Source organism: Larus michahellis, chromosome 1 (assembly GCF_964199755.1).
Source record: "Larus michahellis chromosome 1, bLarMic1.1, whole genome shotgun sequence".
NCBI classification, from domain to species: domain Eukaryota; kingdom Metazoa; phylum Chordata; class Aves; order Charadriiformes; family Laridae; genus Larus; species Larus michahellis.
Genome location: NC_133896.1, coordinates 16493308 through 16507914, shown reverse-complemented (window position 1 = coordinate 16507914; position 14607 = coordinate 16493308). Strand labels below are relative to the sequence as shown.

Here is a 14607-nt window from a genome sequence, read left to right as displayed (position 1 = left end):
TTCCAGTAAATAATTCAGCCAACTCAGACCAGCTCTGGGGAGGTGGCTTATGTGTGGTATCCCTGCAACCCTACAGCTTTCGTGAGAGCATCCCCAAAAGTATGGGCTCCACTCTCCCCCAGGTGCTCTGAAAAGGGTAGGGAGTGAATGAGTGATGCCTATTTCTACCCAAAGCAAAGGCTGTATTTCTGCCAAAGTGAAGACTGTAACTCTCCTCCAGAGAAAATCAGATCTTGGAATCATTCTCATAATATTTCTTACCAGTGGCTGTGCGTTAACTGTAAAGCATCCAACACAGTGAGCATGGATGAACTTCTCTAATCTTTGCAAGAATCCTGAATTTGTGCCTACTATAATTGTGTTTTCATGCTTATATCTAAATGTGCTTTTTTATGTTTCTCCTTGACCATGCCTGTAGCCTGCAACTGTGACCCAGAAGGTACGTTGCACAATGGCATGTGTGAGAGCCGCACAGATCCTGCTCTGGGAATGGTCGCGGGCCGGTGCCCTTGCAAGGAGAACGTGGAGGGTGTCCGCTGTGACAAGTGCAGGGCAAACTACTACGGGCTGAGTGGCAGTGACCCTCTGGGCTGCCAGCGTATGTAAACCACCTCTTTTATTCTTGTTTCCAAAGCATTTTTAAGAGGTTAAGATAACTGAATGCACAGATGCACACATTAATGCACTACCTGCTTCACAAAATGCCCAGTTGCCTACTATAATTTAATGTCAATGTAATTTAACGTTCCTGGTGCAGCATCTGAGATGAAAAGATGCAAAATCACTTGCAGAATACATAGTATACTATAATGGATCAGGCTGTTGTTAATAGAAGGATCGTTAAATATGCAATTTAATTGAAAAAGGAGATTAAAACCCATGAAAATTATTTTAGCATCAAAATCAGCATAAGGGTGAATGAAAAGCCACAGATGGGCTGTTAGGATAGTTGGACTCTGCACTGCACAGTGCAGTGTCGAAATGGCAGGAGCTGCTGCCTTGCCATGAGATCTTCCAGGCAGCTGCTCCCCCGAGAGAGGGTCACTGAAAAACACATCCCACCCCTACCTAGACGCACTGTGGGTTTGTGAGCACGTTATGCCCACAGCATGGTACTCAGCAACACGCCAGGACTGTGCAGTGTGGTTCAGCACACGGCAAACCACCACGCGGGAATTCTACCAGTGCCCCTGCTCCCCCTGGAGAGGGTACCCACTGAGGAAATGGTTCATTCCCCAAGGGCAGCCTGAGGGCTGCAGGGTGGCAGGGCATGTCCATCTGCAGAGCATCCGTCTGGAGGATGGAGACTGCCTGTCATGCTGCTGTCACATCTAAAGCAAATGTCAGTCCTGCTGCCGTCACTGGGGCCTGCAGGGGTAACCGCACATTTCTCTCCCCACAGCCTGCAACTGTGATCCCTCCGGCAGTTTGCCCTTCTCCGTCTGTGATCCTGCTACGGGAGAGTGCCTCTGCCAGCGGTTCGCCACAGGGCGACGCTGTGAAAAATGCATCGTACGTACTCAGTTTTTTGTTATTATTTGTGCATGTGGTTTTAGAAGTCTCCTCTCCCATCTCCCACCTTTTCATTGCCAGAAAAGTAAACAATGAGTCAAAATTCAAAAAAGTTTTACAGCTATATGTTCCTGTTTTGCATTGAAACATCTGGTTCTTTTTTACTGCGTGCAAACATTTGTGCAATCAAATTGAACTAGGAGGAGCACTCCCAGGAAGGAAAGGAAATGCAAAATCATGTCCTCAAGTCATATTTGCTGTTTACAGAGCAACTTGCTTGCACAAATGGTGAAATATCTGGCTCTTTTTGCAGTGGCTGAGCACCCATGCAATCTGGTAAGAGAAGCAATCTCCCATGGCCAAGCACAGACAGCAGCACAGTAGTGCTCCAGAGCATCGTTCATCCAGGGGAATAAGTTCTGTTGCGCTTTACGTAAGAAAATATTTTCTGTAAAAAGTCTTTCACTTTCTTTTTATCCCAGGTAGGATACTGGGGTCTTGGCAGCAGCTTGTATGGCTGTTCTCCATGTGACTGTGATATTGGTGGATCCCACAATAACCTGTAAGTTAATGTTCTTCAAGTTCTTTCTTGGTTTTACCTTTTATAAACTCCTGAGCTAAATTTCCTGATTAGGTTAATAGAGTCTCAGTGCAAATGGGAAAATAGATTGTAGACGTAATTTTGTCATATACAAACAGTGTAAAGTCAGGTTGGGATCTTAGAAATTTATTTGTCATAAGGGGATTTACCATTTTCCTTTGAAGTCAACTTTGAATCAGCTAGAGTCAAGATTTGTTTAATATAAAATATAAACCGCATGCCATGAGAGAACCAGAGGCCCTAATATTAATAGAAATCAGAAGTAAGTCAGAGGTGACATTTTTAACTTAGCTTCCTATATCTACTTTAAAAGCTAGAAATAGCTCAAATTTTTTCTGACGTACTGGTTCCTATTCAAAATATATAATTTTAGAAGCCAGTTTGGTTTCAGTTGGGCTCCTCCAGGAGTTGATTGGGGAGGGGTCTTCGCTACTGCTGTTAGACTTCAGACATAGGAACACATAGTCCAATGCTGTAGAGCAGCTCCTTGTGAGCAAGTAAATCAAAGCTAGTAATCATCTGATGTGTTAAGTAAGAGCATAAGTATATGAAAACTACCATATCATGTCAGATCAAAGGTCCTTCTGATCTCATGTCTGCCTCCAAAATTTCAGGTGATAGATGCTTAAGGATTGTGATAGATACAGTAATAGATATAGAAGCAGATACAAGAAGCGGATACAGGAATAGATAGTAATGTATGCTCAGGAAACAAAAGGATCTGTGCTTCAGGTATGGAATGGACAGAGAAAGACAAAGCGTGTCATGTCTTCTAAGTGATGAAAAAGTAGCAATGAATAAATCCAGCATCAGAAATAGAGCGGTGGGTGGTAGGATGAAGTTTAATAGAGGAGGCAATCTGAAGCAAATCTGAAACAAGGGTGGAGCTGAGCTGCTCTTGTGCTGTGAGGACCCAGCCATGCTGCACTCTGATGTCCTCCCTTTACCAACTCTTACCCTAGGTGCTCACTGAAGGATGGGCAGTGCAAGTGTCTTCCCAACATCGTGAGCCGCCAGTGTAATGAGCCAGCCCTAGGCTACTTCTTTTTACCCCTGGATTATTATATTTATGAAGCTGAGTATGCAAAGCCCCTTTCTGGCTCTGCACCCTTGGTACGTAGTTGGCTTTTTAGGTGTCATACTAAGAGGGGACCCATGCGGTAGTGGCACAGGAGTCAAGGCTCCCTTGCCAAGCCCTTCCTCAGGGAGCAGCCGGAGTGGCTCTTTAGCAGGAAGATACAAAGCAAGTCCCTTGACCGTCCTCGGTTCATGTGTGTTCTTCATGGACATGACTATCCCATAACTGTGGCGGTTAACCAAGGGTTAACGAAGGGCATGGTGTGACCTGCAAAACTGTCCTTGCTGCTGCTCAAGAGTGGTCTGGTCTAGCATTAATTAGATAAATTAATTTAATTATTTAAATTAGAGGAAAATATTTGAGTTGCCAACAGCTATCATGAACTGTGATATTTCTGGGAATCTCCAACGGGGAAGTATCAAATTCCTCTCTGCTCTGTTGGACTCATTCTTACTGCCTTATATAATGGCACTGATTGTAGCCCAATTTCCTCAACAATTTGGCATCCGTCTGTAATGTTTTTAGAAAAATTAATTTTTATTTATTCCCTCCCACCCCCCAACATGGGGGTCGTTGTTCCGTATGCAGAGTACAAGTCTGGAATGCATCCCTTCCGCTCCCTATGTTTTTACTAACATTTCTTCTCCGATGTGTTGTCCTGAAGCTATAGAGAAGGAATAATAAAAAAATGTTTATTTGCAGGTCACATCCGCAAATATTTAGCTATAATCACAACCAGTAATCGTCCTACAGTGCAATAATTAAATGGAAAACAGATGTCTGGGACATAGCTTATGGGAGGAAGTGCAAGTTAATTTTAAGGGAGTGAGGGAAAAGGGTTTCCAGCGGCTGCTGGGCCATAGTTTACAGTTTCATTCATCAGAGAATAGAGCTTAGTTTAAGAATGTGGATTTTCATTTAGCTGCTTACCTACCCTTCAAAATTGTTGAGACAGTGCTGCCCCTCTCTCATTACTTCATAGGTTAAACCAAGCACTCTTCCAAGGTGTGACATTTACTTCCAGAAGCAAGGCTATGAGTTCATGATTGAAAATGGAAAGATTGTGTTAAACAGGAGCAAGAAACGAAGTGTAAGAAAATCTGGACTGGAACAGGTAAATTGGTACTTGAATAGTTACTTGAGATTACACCGGATACTAAAATTCTATTTTGTACCAGGGGACAAGGAAGTGTCTGAGCATGTGGGATTCGCAGTCCTAGACATTACAATTTTGACACAAATGAAATAAATTGTTTTGGTATGCAGTTGGGCCAGACATTTTGTTATGCACACCAACAGGTTTGCTCTATGTCCAGTGCCGTTGTAGACTTGGGTTCAATTAATTGTTCAGAAGAGCCCCCACGAAAGAGAAAATCTTTTTGTTTTGTTTTGTTTGCAAGACATTTCCAACATTTTCCATTTTCCAACAAGTTTACTAAGACATTAATATGGTACCTACTGCATTTAAATGCTGTCAGCTTTGACATTGTAAGTATTGATATTTATTTATTCAGCTTATAATGAAAAGTCCAGCCATGTATGAAATCAAGTTTAATCTGTTTAATGTTTGTAATATGAATGCTTGAAGAAGCCAAATATACAGAAATGGATGGGTTATTCTAGTCCCTCTCGTTGCTGTTGTTGCAAAGCTATAGGAAGCTTTTCTTTATATGTGACTCTAAACATCCTACGTTTGGGATAGTTCTTAGAGATTGTCAGTCTCAAGCTTGTTCAGAAAATGAGGCTGACTGATGACCGAAATAAGTAAACAACATGGCAAAAATATTTCCTTTCTTTTTTCTGAGTTTGTTTTTTTTGTAATTTGACTCTGTGTGTTGTTGAAAATGTCAATATGTCTTTGTAGGGTGTGATGCAGTTTGGACAGGACTCGGCTGTGGCGGTGGTTTTCAGGCAGCCCAGCACTGGTCGGTCTGTCACATGGACGGGACCCGGCTTTGCCCGTGTTCCTAGTGGAGCTGGGCTGAGATTTGCTATCAACAACATTCCCTTTGCTATGGACTTTGATATCACGATTCGTTATGAGCCTGAGGTACTTGTGATATCTTATGTGTCTTGTGATGTTCTGATAGATGCGCGGTCCATTTTGTCAATAATAGGATGCATCAACTTGTCCCACTCTTTATATTTAAAATTAAAATTCTTTGCCTGTTCATCCATATCAAGCAAGTGACATGCCCTCCATGGATCCCCTTAACCCTTTCCACTCAAATCTGAAAAATCAGCACTACAAGTGTTTTCTAAACATCAGCCAAGAATTTGTCTTCTGGAGTTCCTCTTTTGGTACCTTTGCTTGGACTGTTTGCAGTGCAATCAGACTCATGCAAAATGCAGCTGCTTTTAGATGGACATACTGTATTTCTAGCTGGGATTTTCTAGGCAGGAAAATGTGCACAGGCAGGAGTGATCAGAGTAGATATTTATCCAGGGCTTTTGCAGACATCCAGCTTCCCAGTTGCTCCATCTGGGCTCTGACATGTGTGAAAATTGTAGGAAAATAGCCAAAATCTTATTTTTCGCCTGGACAAAATTTCTCAATGATGAAGACATGTCTAGGGAAATCTGTTAACCCAAATCTGATTAAACCTAAGTCCACACCCACGTCTTCAAAAACGCAGGCATGTGTTTTGTCGGTACCAGTATTTGTACATGCCTTGCTCTTTCACTTTGCAGGTTCCTGGGACAATCCCACCACTCGAGATCGTCCTTCTGTCTATTGTATTGTGTTCTCTTACTGTCATTTGAAGGCAAACAAAACTCCCAGTGTCTTAAAACATGAGAACAATTTCGCAGTGGGCTGGTTTGATGTATTTTTTTCCTTCTAAGGATTAAACAGTTGAATTTTAAAGACTTTTGTTACAAAGTATTTTATGTTTGTTATTCCTTATTAGATGTGAGAGGAGGCAGATAATGAAGGATATCTCCAGGACAACACTGTGCTAAGAAAGGAAACAACTCCAATGACTTTAACAGAGCAGTTTCCATTTGCATCAGCTGAGGTCCCATTTCCATCTCCGCTATTCAATTAGCCATTGCAAATACAATGCATTTTTCACAAGTAACATTATTTTTTTTAGTCCTGTAAAGAACAAAGACAAAATCTGTTTTGTCACTGCAGTGTGCAATCATTCAGATGGCTTTTGTTAACCTTGGCAAAGAGAAAGTGGTTTTTTCAGATATGAAAAATGACCATAAATTTTGTCTTTTGTTTATAGTCCTTGGAAGACTGGCTGGCAAGTGTTGCTGTCCAGCCCAGTGGTATTTTGTCAAGTCAACGCTGCAAAAACAAGGGCTTTTCACAGGAGCCGCATGCGTTGCCTCTCCCAGCTACAAAGAGGTCTGACTATTCCTTTCCTTTCGCCTGTAGATTTTCTGTGTACAAATCTTTTACTGCAGCATTGCAGAGCAATAAATGTGTGGGAAAGTGGGAATATTAGAAACACATGTGTGGCCTTTCCTGTTGCTGTCACACCACAATACCACGTAGGCTCTAAGGAAGAGTCTGATGCTCCAGTCCTCAGCCTGGCAAAGGTTTGCCCAAGCCAGCAGAGCAGCCTGAGATCCTGCTGGGGTTAGTCATTGCTTTGGCAAAGATCCAACTGCAGCTATTTCAGTATAGAAAGGAAATACTGACTTAAAGTCACTGTTGTAGCCTATTTTCAAAACCAGCTTTTCAGCTTGAACCTATGTTCAAGACCTCAAGTTGTGCCAGGGGAGGTTTAGACTGGATATTAGGAAAAAATTTTACACTGAAAGGGTTATCAAGCATTGGAACAGGCTGCCCAGGGAAGTGGTTGAGTCACCATCCCTGGAGGTATTTAAAAGATGGGTAGACACAGCACTTAGAGAGATGATTTAGGGATGGTTCTTGTCAGAGTTAGGTTGATGGTTAGACTAGATGATCTGAAAGGTCCCCTCCAACCTAGGCGATTCTATGATTCTATGTAAAGAATAGAGAGGAGCCAAGAGGATGTGACCGAAGTCTTAATCAAACAGGGACAGGAAAGGACAAATATGAACAATGAGTTGCAAACTCCTTTGCTTGAAGTACTAAAACCTGCCATTTTCAGTTTAATCTCACCAGGTTTAAATTGTGCTTGGTGAATCATCCAGGCAGAAGTCCTGCAGCTTTCCCAAAGCCCTGCAAGCAGCGGGGCTGGGGTGTGCTCCCCGCAGCAGCAGGGCTTGCTTGGGGCTGCAGGCATTACGATGCAGGCACAGAGGGGAGGGAGAGCTCACAGCAACCTGTAAACTACCCTTGTCCTGACTCATGGATATAACTGTGCTTTATTTCTGCTAAACAGGATTGCACTTCTGCAAACTCCAGCCTGCCTGGAGCCGGGAACAGAATATTCTGTGGATGTGTATTTTTCTCAGCCCTCTGCCTCTGATCCAAAGGTGAAATCGTTCATCTTGATTGACTCAGTGAGTAGTTCTGTCACAATTTCCTTGAGGCTGTATTTATACCAGGGTGATTTTTTTTACACAGACTTACTCAAAATATTTTAAAATCATTTATAGCATGTTTTAGTGGAAATTCAGGGAAGTGCGCTTCTGCTTACCTCTGTTGTCACTGTGTTTGCATGTTTTTGTATGTAGACACAGTTGTATCTGTTTTAATTTTCATAGAGCAATACTGTAATATTTCATCAAGTCATACTTGTTGCATATGTTAATAGTCAGAGTATGTATTTCTGTCTGTTGCTCATTTATTCTGAGCACACTCCACACATGCTGACAGGATGCTGTGATTAGGGATATAAACTCATGCAGTTCTTCATCACTTAGGTTTTTTAAAAATCTGCATATTTGTTTGAATCTAATTAAAAAATCATGGATATATTTAAAGATGATTTTGGAGAAGTAAAATTAGTTCTGCACTTTCCCGGGAATCAGGTCCAGACATTTCCCAACTTTCCACCAAGTCAGGAATAGAGTGTTAGTTTTGGGTCCTTCTCTTGAGAAAAATATTTTTAAGTCCATTCCTCTAATTACTTCTGTAGAACTGGACCTGACAGGGGCTGGCCATACTTGGACATGGAACCTTCAGCTGATTTTTCTTTATCTTGGTAGTACAAGTAAAAATTTTGGCCAGATGCTGCTTTTGGAGTCATCAACACAGCACCTCTTAGAAGCAAAACCAGTTCTGAGCATATATCTGAGGTCTTATTATAATCTGACCTTTTTATACATAGTCTCTTTTATTTGAAGAACTTGGGGAATGTCTAGACCTTCAGAATAAATGTGAATTTAGATGACTGAGCAGCACAACAGCAGATTTGGAAACATGGTGCTCCAGGCCTCTGTCCTTGCAATGCGGAGCACAGTAAGAGAATGTGGGAAATTCTGGTTTTTAGTATATCTAAGCAAAAATATTTTCTTTTCCCTCTTAACGCCAAAGCTTGGACTTATTCCCAGAATCGGCTCTGTGGAGAACTTATGCAGTGAAAAGGATTTAGATGAGTACCAGAAGTATCACTGTATTGAAATTGCATCAGAAGTTGGACCTCACGTCCTGCCCGAAGCATGCACACGACTCATAGTGAGCATGTCAGCCCGTATTCACAACGGTGCCGTGGGTAAGAAGCAACCTGCACAGGCAGCTCTTTTGGGCAGTTACTGCTTTTTCCCTTGAGTTTGTAGGATATGTTGACTGGAGAGCTCTCAGCCCACGGGCATGTATGTAAGTGAAGCCAATCAGCACGTGGTATGTATGGACATGAAGCATAAGTCCCACTGAACTCTGAGTGTGCTGCAAACACCTTTTGGTGGCATGGCTCTCAGAGCCCATCACACCTGAGAACTTCATGGAGCAGTGTGACAGGGACCATGGCAGTGCTTGTGTGTTTTCTGGAGAGCATTTCAATCAGATGCAGCTTCACTAGATAGCCAAAGCAGTTTTTGGCCTAGTTTTCTGGCTGCTGTAAAATGACAGAGGAGTTTTTGAGCCCTCTCCCTGGATGCTGCAGGCCAGCTGGATGCCCTGGTAGGACTCCAGGCATGATGGTACCACAAGCTGATGTGCTGGAAGACATTCACCAAGAAAACCTCAGTGGTGTCCCAGCAAGAGGGCAGTGGCAGGTGGGGTTTGAAGCCCTAGGCAGTCTCCTGGACCCGCCATGGAAAGGGCAGCTGGGCTCAGTGTCTCAGGAAACTTCTTTGGTGTTGGGCCCAGAGAAATGGACCTTCTCTGCACTTCCAGTAACAAAAGGGGCCTTTCTGGACAACTTTGGTGGCCAGCTTATTTCAGCAAGCCTTGCCTCCAATGGACCTGAGAGCTTGGTTTGGGCTATTTTTAGAAGAACCAGTGCCACACACATCATGTGACATGGTCATGGCTATGCAGCCACAGACACCCCTGAATTTAAGTTTGGGCTTTGCTGACTCCCCATTATCCCAGTTCCCATAGTGATAGGATTCTCCCAATGAAACATGGTACTTTGGCTTTCTAGCACTGGCATCTGAGCATCCTGGACAAGCATCCTCTGTGAGTTAGCAGACCAGCTTCACTCAACAAGTTAGTCCAAGCTGTCCAGAAAGCAGCAAACAATACACAGGTGCAGTCTGTCTAAGTACTGCTTGCAGGTTGTGTCCAGTGCTGAAGCTAGACATAGATTTATATCATAACCTTCTAGGCTTCAGGACTTCTGGATCTACATTTTGCTACGCCCTCTTCTGTCCTATCCCAAAAATGTGCTGAAGGCAGTGCCCTGAATGTGGCAGCTCCAACACCGAGACTGATACAGCATCACCATTGATGCTACAGCATAAAATAACCCGAGTGGTTAGCGAACCCCTGATGAGAATAATGAAGCTCTTTCCTTCCTATTTTTAAGTGCGAAACCTGCAAGTTTACGAGAGCAGTCACGCTCCTTTATAACTAAACCTGTTTTGATTTTCTTTCCCCATGGCAGCGTGTAAGTGCAATCCCCAAGGGTCACTGAACGCCAGCTGCAGTAAACTGGGGGGTCAGTGTCAGTGCAAAGCCAATGTCGTGGGACGCTGCTGTGACACCTGCTCTGCGGGCAGCTACGGCTTTGGCTTCCATGGCTGCTACGGTGAGTACTTGGCAGCCAGCACCAGCACCAGTATCTGGCTCTTCATGCACACCCCAACTTTTTAGGTCTTTGAATCCACAATTATGTGTGAAGCAATACAAAAAATGTTTCCATAAATAACAAATTTTCCATCCCCGCTGCTTGCACTGCCTTCAAGCAGTGTCAGCGATGAGCAGCTTTGGTGGGAATATGTTCAGGACGCAGCTTTGCTTTCATTGTTTTCCAGCATGCGAGTGTCACCCGCAAGGTTCGCTGAGCACGCTGTGTGACCAGGTGACGGGGCAGTGCTCCTGTCGCCGGGAGGTGGATGGTCAGCGCTGCAGCCGGTGTCTGGCTGGGTATTTTGGATTTCCCCACTGCCGTCCTTGCCCATGTAATGGCTATGCGGAGCTTTGCGACCCAGTGACCGGAGCGTGCCTGAACTGCCGCAAATTCACGGCTGGAAGCCACTGTGAAAGGCAAGTTGATGGGCAATGCTGCAAAGCTGACACAAATACTGGTGCTCTATGAAACGTGTGTCTAGATGGGGGGCCACCTACATCCCCATGAATGCATCAATGACCTTAACTGGAAACACATACCTAAACCCAGGATTAAACTGGGCACAGATGCTGAATGGCAGGTACCTATTTGTTCAGCAAATGCATGTGGGGAAGGTGCGTGTAATGCCTTTGGGAGGACTGCAGGCAAGGCATGCACACAGCACTGGAGCGGGCTCCCCGCAAGAGGACATTTGAGACGTGAGTGCCATGGCACCATCTGCTTGGAGACATGTGCAAAGCACTGCATGTGAGATACACTGACTCCTGTCAGCTTTTAAATTGACAAGAGGCTAACCTTGTGCTGAATACTCATTTTTAATACCTGCAATTATCTCTGAGGTTCTTGAATAAACATGCCCTGTTTGGTGGTTCATGTTACTTCCATATGACCAGCAAATGACTTTTCCCACGAGTTCCAGCTCCGTTGAAAACAGTGCTCCTCTTTTTTATTCTATGTACTGGTAGCAGTGTCAGAGTTCAACACGGATGTCAGAATTAAATTCATTAGCTGTTTAGTTTAGTTTGGCTGGATTGTACCTTGTCATTCACTTTTAAGAGGATTTCTCCATGAAACCTATTGAACTTATCTTGCATTGCTTTTGGACAATACAGCCTTTGGCTACTGTGCTTGTAGGTGGCAAATAGATTAAAAATGGGAGACTGAAGTACTTGTTGCCCTCTGCCTCTGCAGGAGCTCCAGACCCCAGGGTGAGGATAATCAAATAGCCAAGACTTTTAGTCTGCTTGTATACATAGAGAATTGTGTTCCCATGTGCCATAGTAAAGCAGATCAAAGACTGAGGATGCTTCAGAAGCTGCTGTATTGCTGCAGCTGTGGGGCCACAGGGGGCTGGGACAGGGAGGCAGTGGTGGGCAGGGTGATGATGGTGGGTGGACCCCCAAGGAGCCTCCAAAACCTGCTGCCTGCCTGGGTAACAGCATAGCCACCACTGTCTTGAAACAGCCATCACCTTGTCACCCCAGGTTCGCAGAACGTGTCAGACAGAGTACGTCTGCTGCATCTAAAACATGCAATATTTTCTGAGTGCTTTGAATGAATTGTTGGTTTTTTGCGCATGCCAGGACTTTATAATGTCATGCCAGTCACTCTCAGTGTGTGTGTGTATGAAACTAGTTGAATATATGCGGTGATAGGCGAATATGCAGAATTTTTACATGGCACCTTTTAGCTGCCTGGGCAGAGCATGTGTGGTATGTCATACGTATATATTATCATTTAGATTAAAATTGTTCCAGGGTAGGTGAAAGTCTTCAGAAATATTCCTTGAAAAAAAAACCTGTTTTTTTTCTTTTTCTCCAGATTTTGGGAACTCAGCTCTGATTTTCCATTTTAGAACACCTTCGAAGCTTGATATATCTGTACCAATTAATGGGATAGCATTACAATGACCCAGAATGTTAAATTAATTATACATACATATAAATTGATTCACCTGCAGGGACTGAAAGGAGCACTTGATAATTTCTGCTGCTTTGTGTTGACTGCTTTCACAGGTGCATGGACGGCTATTATGGAAACCCTCTGAACGGAGAACCCTGCCGCCCATGCATGTGCCCAGGGGCACCTACAAGCAATAGATATTTTGCACGTTCCTGTTACCAGGACCCCCACTCTGCACAACTAGTCTGCAATTGTCTCGAGGGATATTCAGGTACGAAGCAAAATAAGGATTAAAATTAATGTAAGAAAGAAAAATGACCATCGGCTGCCCATCCTCTGTTCAGAAATGACAAGTGAGGTTATGGTAATAAGATAGATAAGAAAAGTTAACACTCAAATTTACTGAAATTAGGTGGGAAGTCCTGACTGAGAAGAGTGGGAATTGTGCAATTAGTGTTTGAAAAAGGGAGTCATCTATGTGGATACAGTGAAGCAATTAATTAAGCTGATGGCAAAGTCTGGAAACCTTCTCCTTTCCAGGGGCACTACATTAACCTGGTGGGGAGAGCCAGGGAGAACTGCAGTTGCTCATTACCTCTGAAAAACAAGTGTTAGAAGCCCAAATCAGAAAGCACAGGGCATCAAAAAGAGCTGATAAGATTTCCCAATCAGAGAAAATCTTTCCTCATATAGAAGAATCTTGCTTTGATGTTATTCCCAAAAGCGACTGTTTCACCATTCAAATGGTCACTGTAGAAATGAGGTTTCCATTCTCAGCTGCCTCAAATGCAGATATTTGTGCAGCAAACTGATGCCTTGCTTCCTAAGATCCTGTTGACTTAGCTTGAATTTCTGCAGGCAAAACTGAAGATATTTCCCTCCCCCTTGGCATTAGAAAGATCTCCAGTGATGGAAGCAAACCCTAATGGTAAACGCGGCCAAAAACTAAACCAATGCTTTTGGTTGTCATCAAAGTCATCTTTACTTAGGCCATGTTCCTTTGTAAGTCAAGAGCAGTTTTGCTCAAGTAATTGCTGTGGGCCCAAAATGACACAGGGGACTTCTGTCCTCACAAACCACCACAATCCTCAGTCCCGGACTTCCTTCCTCCTGCTCCTTCCCAGCAAGGCTCTTGCTCACCTCTGTGGCACCGAGCTCACTTCCTCAGAGATTGTGAAGGGCTCTGGTCCCGAGGACCACAGCAAATGAGCAGAGTCCTTGGTTGAGGATGAGCCAATGGATGAGGTCCCAGCAACACCAGTCTGCCCAGAGAGCTTTCTGAGATGCAGAGAGGTAGCACCCTGATCAGGGTGGGCAGTGGGATGGTATGCAGAAGTAATTGTAATGCCAGCAAGCAAGGACAGAGTGTCACAGAGCTTGTCTGATCTCCTGGGGATCCTCCACTGTGTTACGGAAGTGAGGGCAGGTCTGCTGGGCTCTAGGTTGCTCCGTGGAAGGGCACTTCCCACCTTCCCGTGCTGCTATCCGGGTGAAGGCCCCAGGGAAAATCCTACAAATATGGCCAACCCTGACTACTGCCATTGAAAAGACTTTGCTGGAAAAAGATGTTTGGAGGTGTTGTGTGAGAGGGTACCTATTTACTCCAGCTGAAAAGACTTCCTTGGTAAAAACGACTTGGGATGAGGAGATTGCATTTCCATCAGATTTCAGTGTGGGAGATGTAATTTAAACTGATCATAGGATTAAAGGGCAACAGTCTCAACAGATGGATATTTTCCATTGGAAATGTGCATTTGAACAGACAGTCTGAATCTTGTAACAGTATTACTGGAAATTACGTTTCACTTGAATTCCCATCAGCGCGCAAATATTTTTACCTTCTTCTCCGACAGGCAATCAGTGTGACGAGTGTCCTAGTGGGTTCTACAAAAACCCAGGCAGCCCCAGGCTTGACTGTGTGCCATGTCCCTGCAATAACAACATTGATGTGACAGACCCAGAGTCCTGTAACAGGGTCACCGGGGAATGCACCAAGTGTTTACACAACACCCATGGAGCAAACTGCCAGTTCTGCAAACCAGGGTATTTTGGCTCAGCCCTCGATCAAAACTGTCAGAGTAAGTAAGCAACAGCTCTGCAACTGTGTCTTACTATGAAGAAAAGTTTTAAAGAAATTAGTCTATAGGGAGAGGTTAGCCCTTGGAGGGACAGTAAAACTAAAGCAGATCAATGGAGCAAAATATGAGAAGACTAAATATATTTCTATGCAGTGATACAAATAACTGTTAATATGGCATCTATTAAATTCTTTGTCATCCAAGTCTCACTAAATCTCATACTGAATATCACTCCTGAGAAATACTCATTTGTGAAATGAAATCAGTACTCTGTTAAAAAAATAAATGTGCATTCAGCCCACTCAGGAGGGAATCAAA

General features: G+C 43.7%; 1 protein-coding gene across 1 annotated transcript in view; it reads left to right on the top strand.

The window, feature by feature from the left end:
• LAMB4 (laminin subunit beta 4) overlaps window positions 1-14607 on the top strand; it is a 40887-nt gene that overhangs the window by 10684 nt on the left and 15596 nt on the right. The window contains exons 10-22 of the mRNA XM_074572625.1: window positions 419-598; window positions 1403-1512; window positions 1995-2074; window positions 3076-3226; window positions 4174-4305; window positions 5056-5241; window positions 6425-6546; window positions 7514-7634; window positions 8611-8788; window positions 10124-10267; window positions 10494-10725; window positions 12325-12482; window positions 14065-14289. Coding sequence (XP_074428726.1) covers window positions 419-598; window positions 1403-1512; window positions 1995-2074; window positions 3076-3226; window positions 4174-4305; window positions 5056-5241; window positions 6425-6546; window positions 7514-7634; window positions 8611-8788; window positions 10124-10267; window positions 10494-10725; window positions 12325-12482; window positions 14065-14289 — 2019 coding nt within the window. The remainder of the gene's footprint in view (window positions 1-418; window positions 599-1402; window positions 1513-1994; window positions 2075-3075; window positions 3227-4173; window positions 4306-5055; window positions 5242-6424; window positions 6547-7513; window positions 7635-8610; window positions 8789-10123; window positions 10268-10493; window positions 10726-12324; window positions 12483-14064; window positions 14290-14607) is intronic.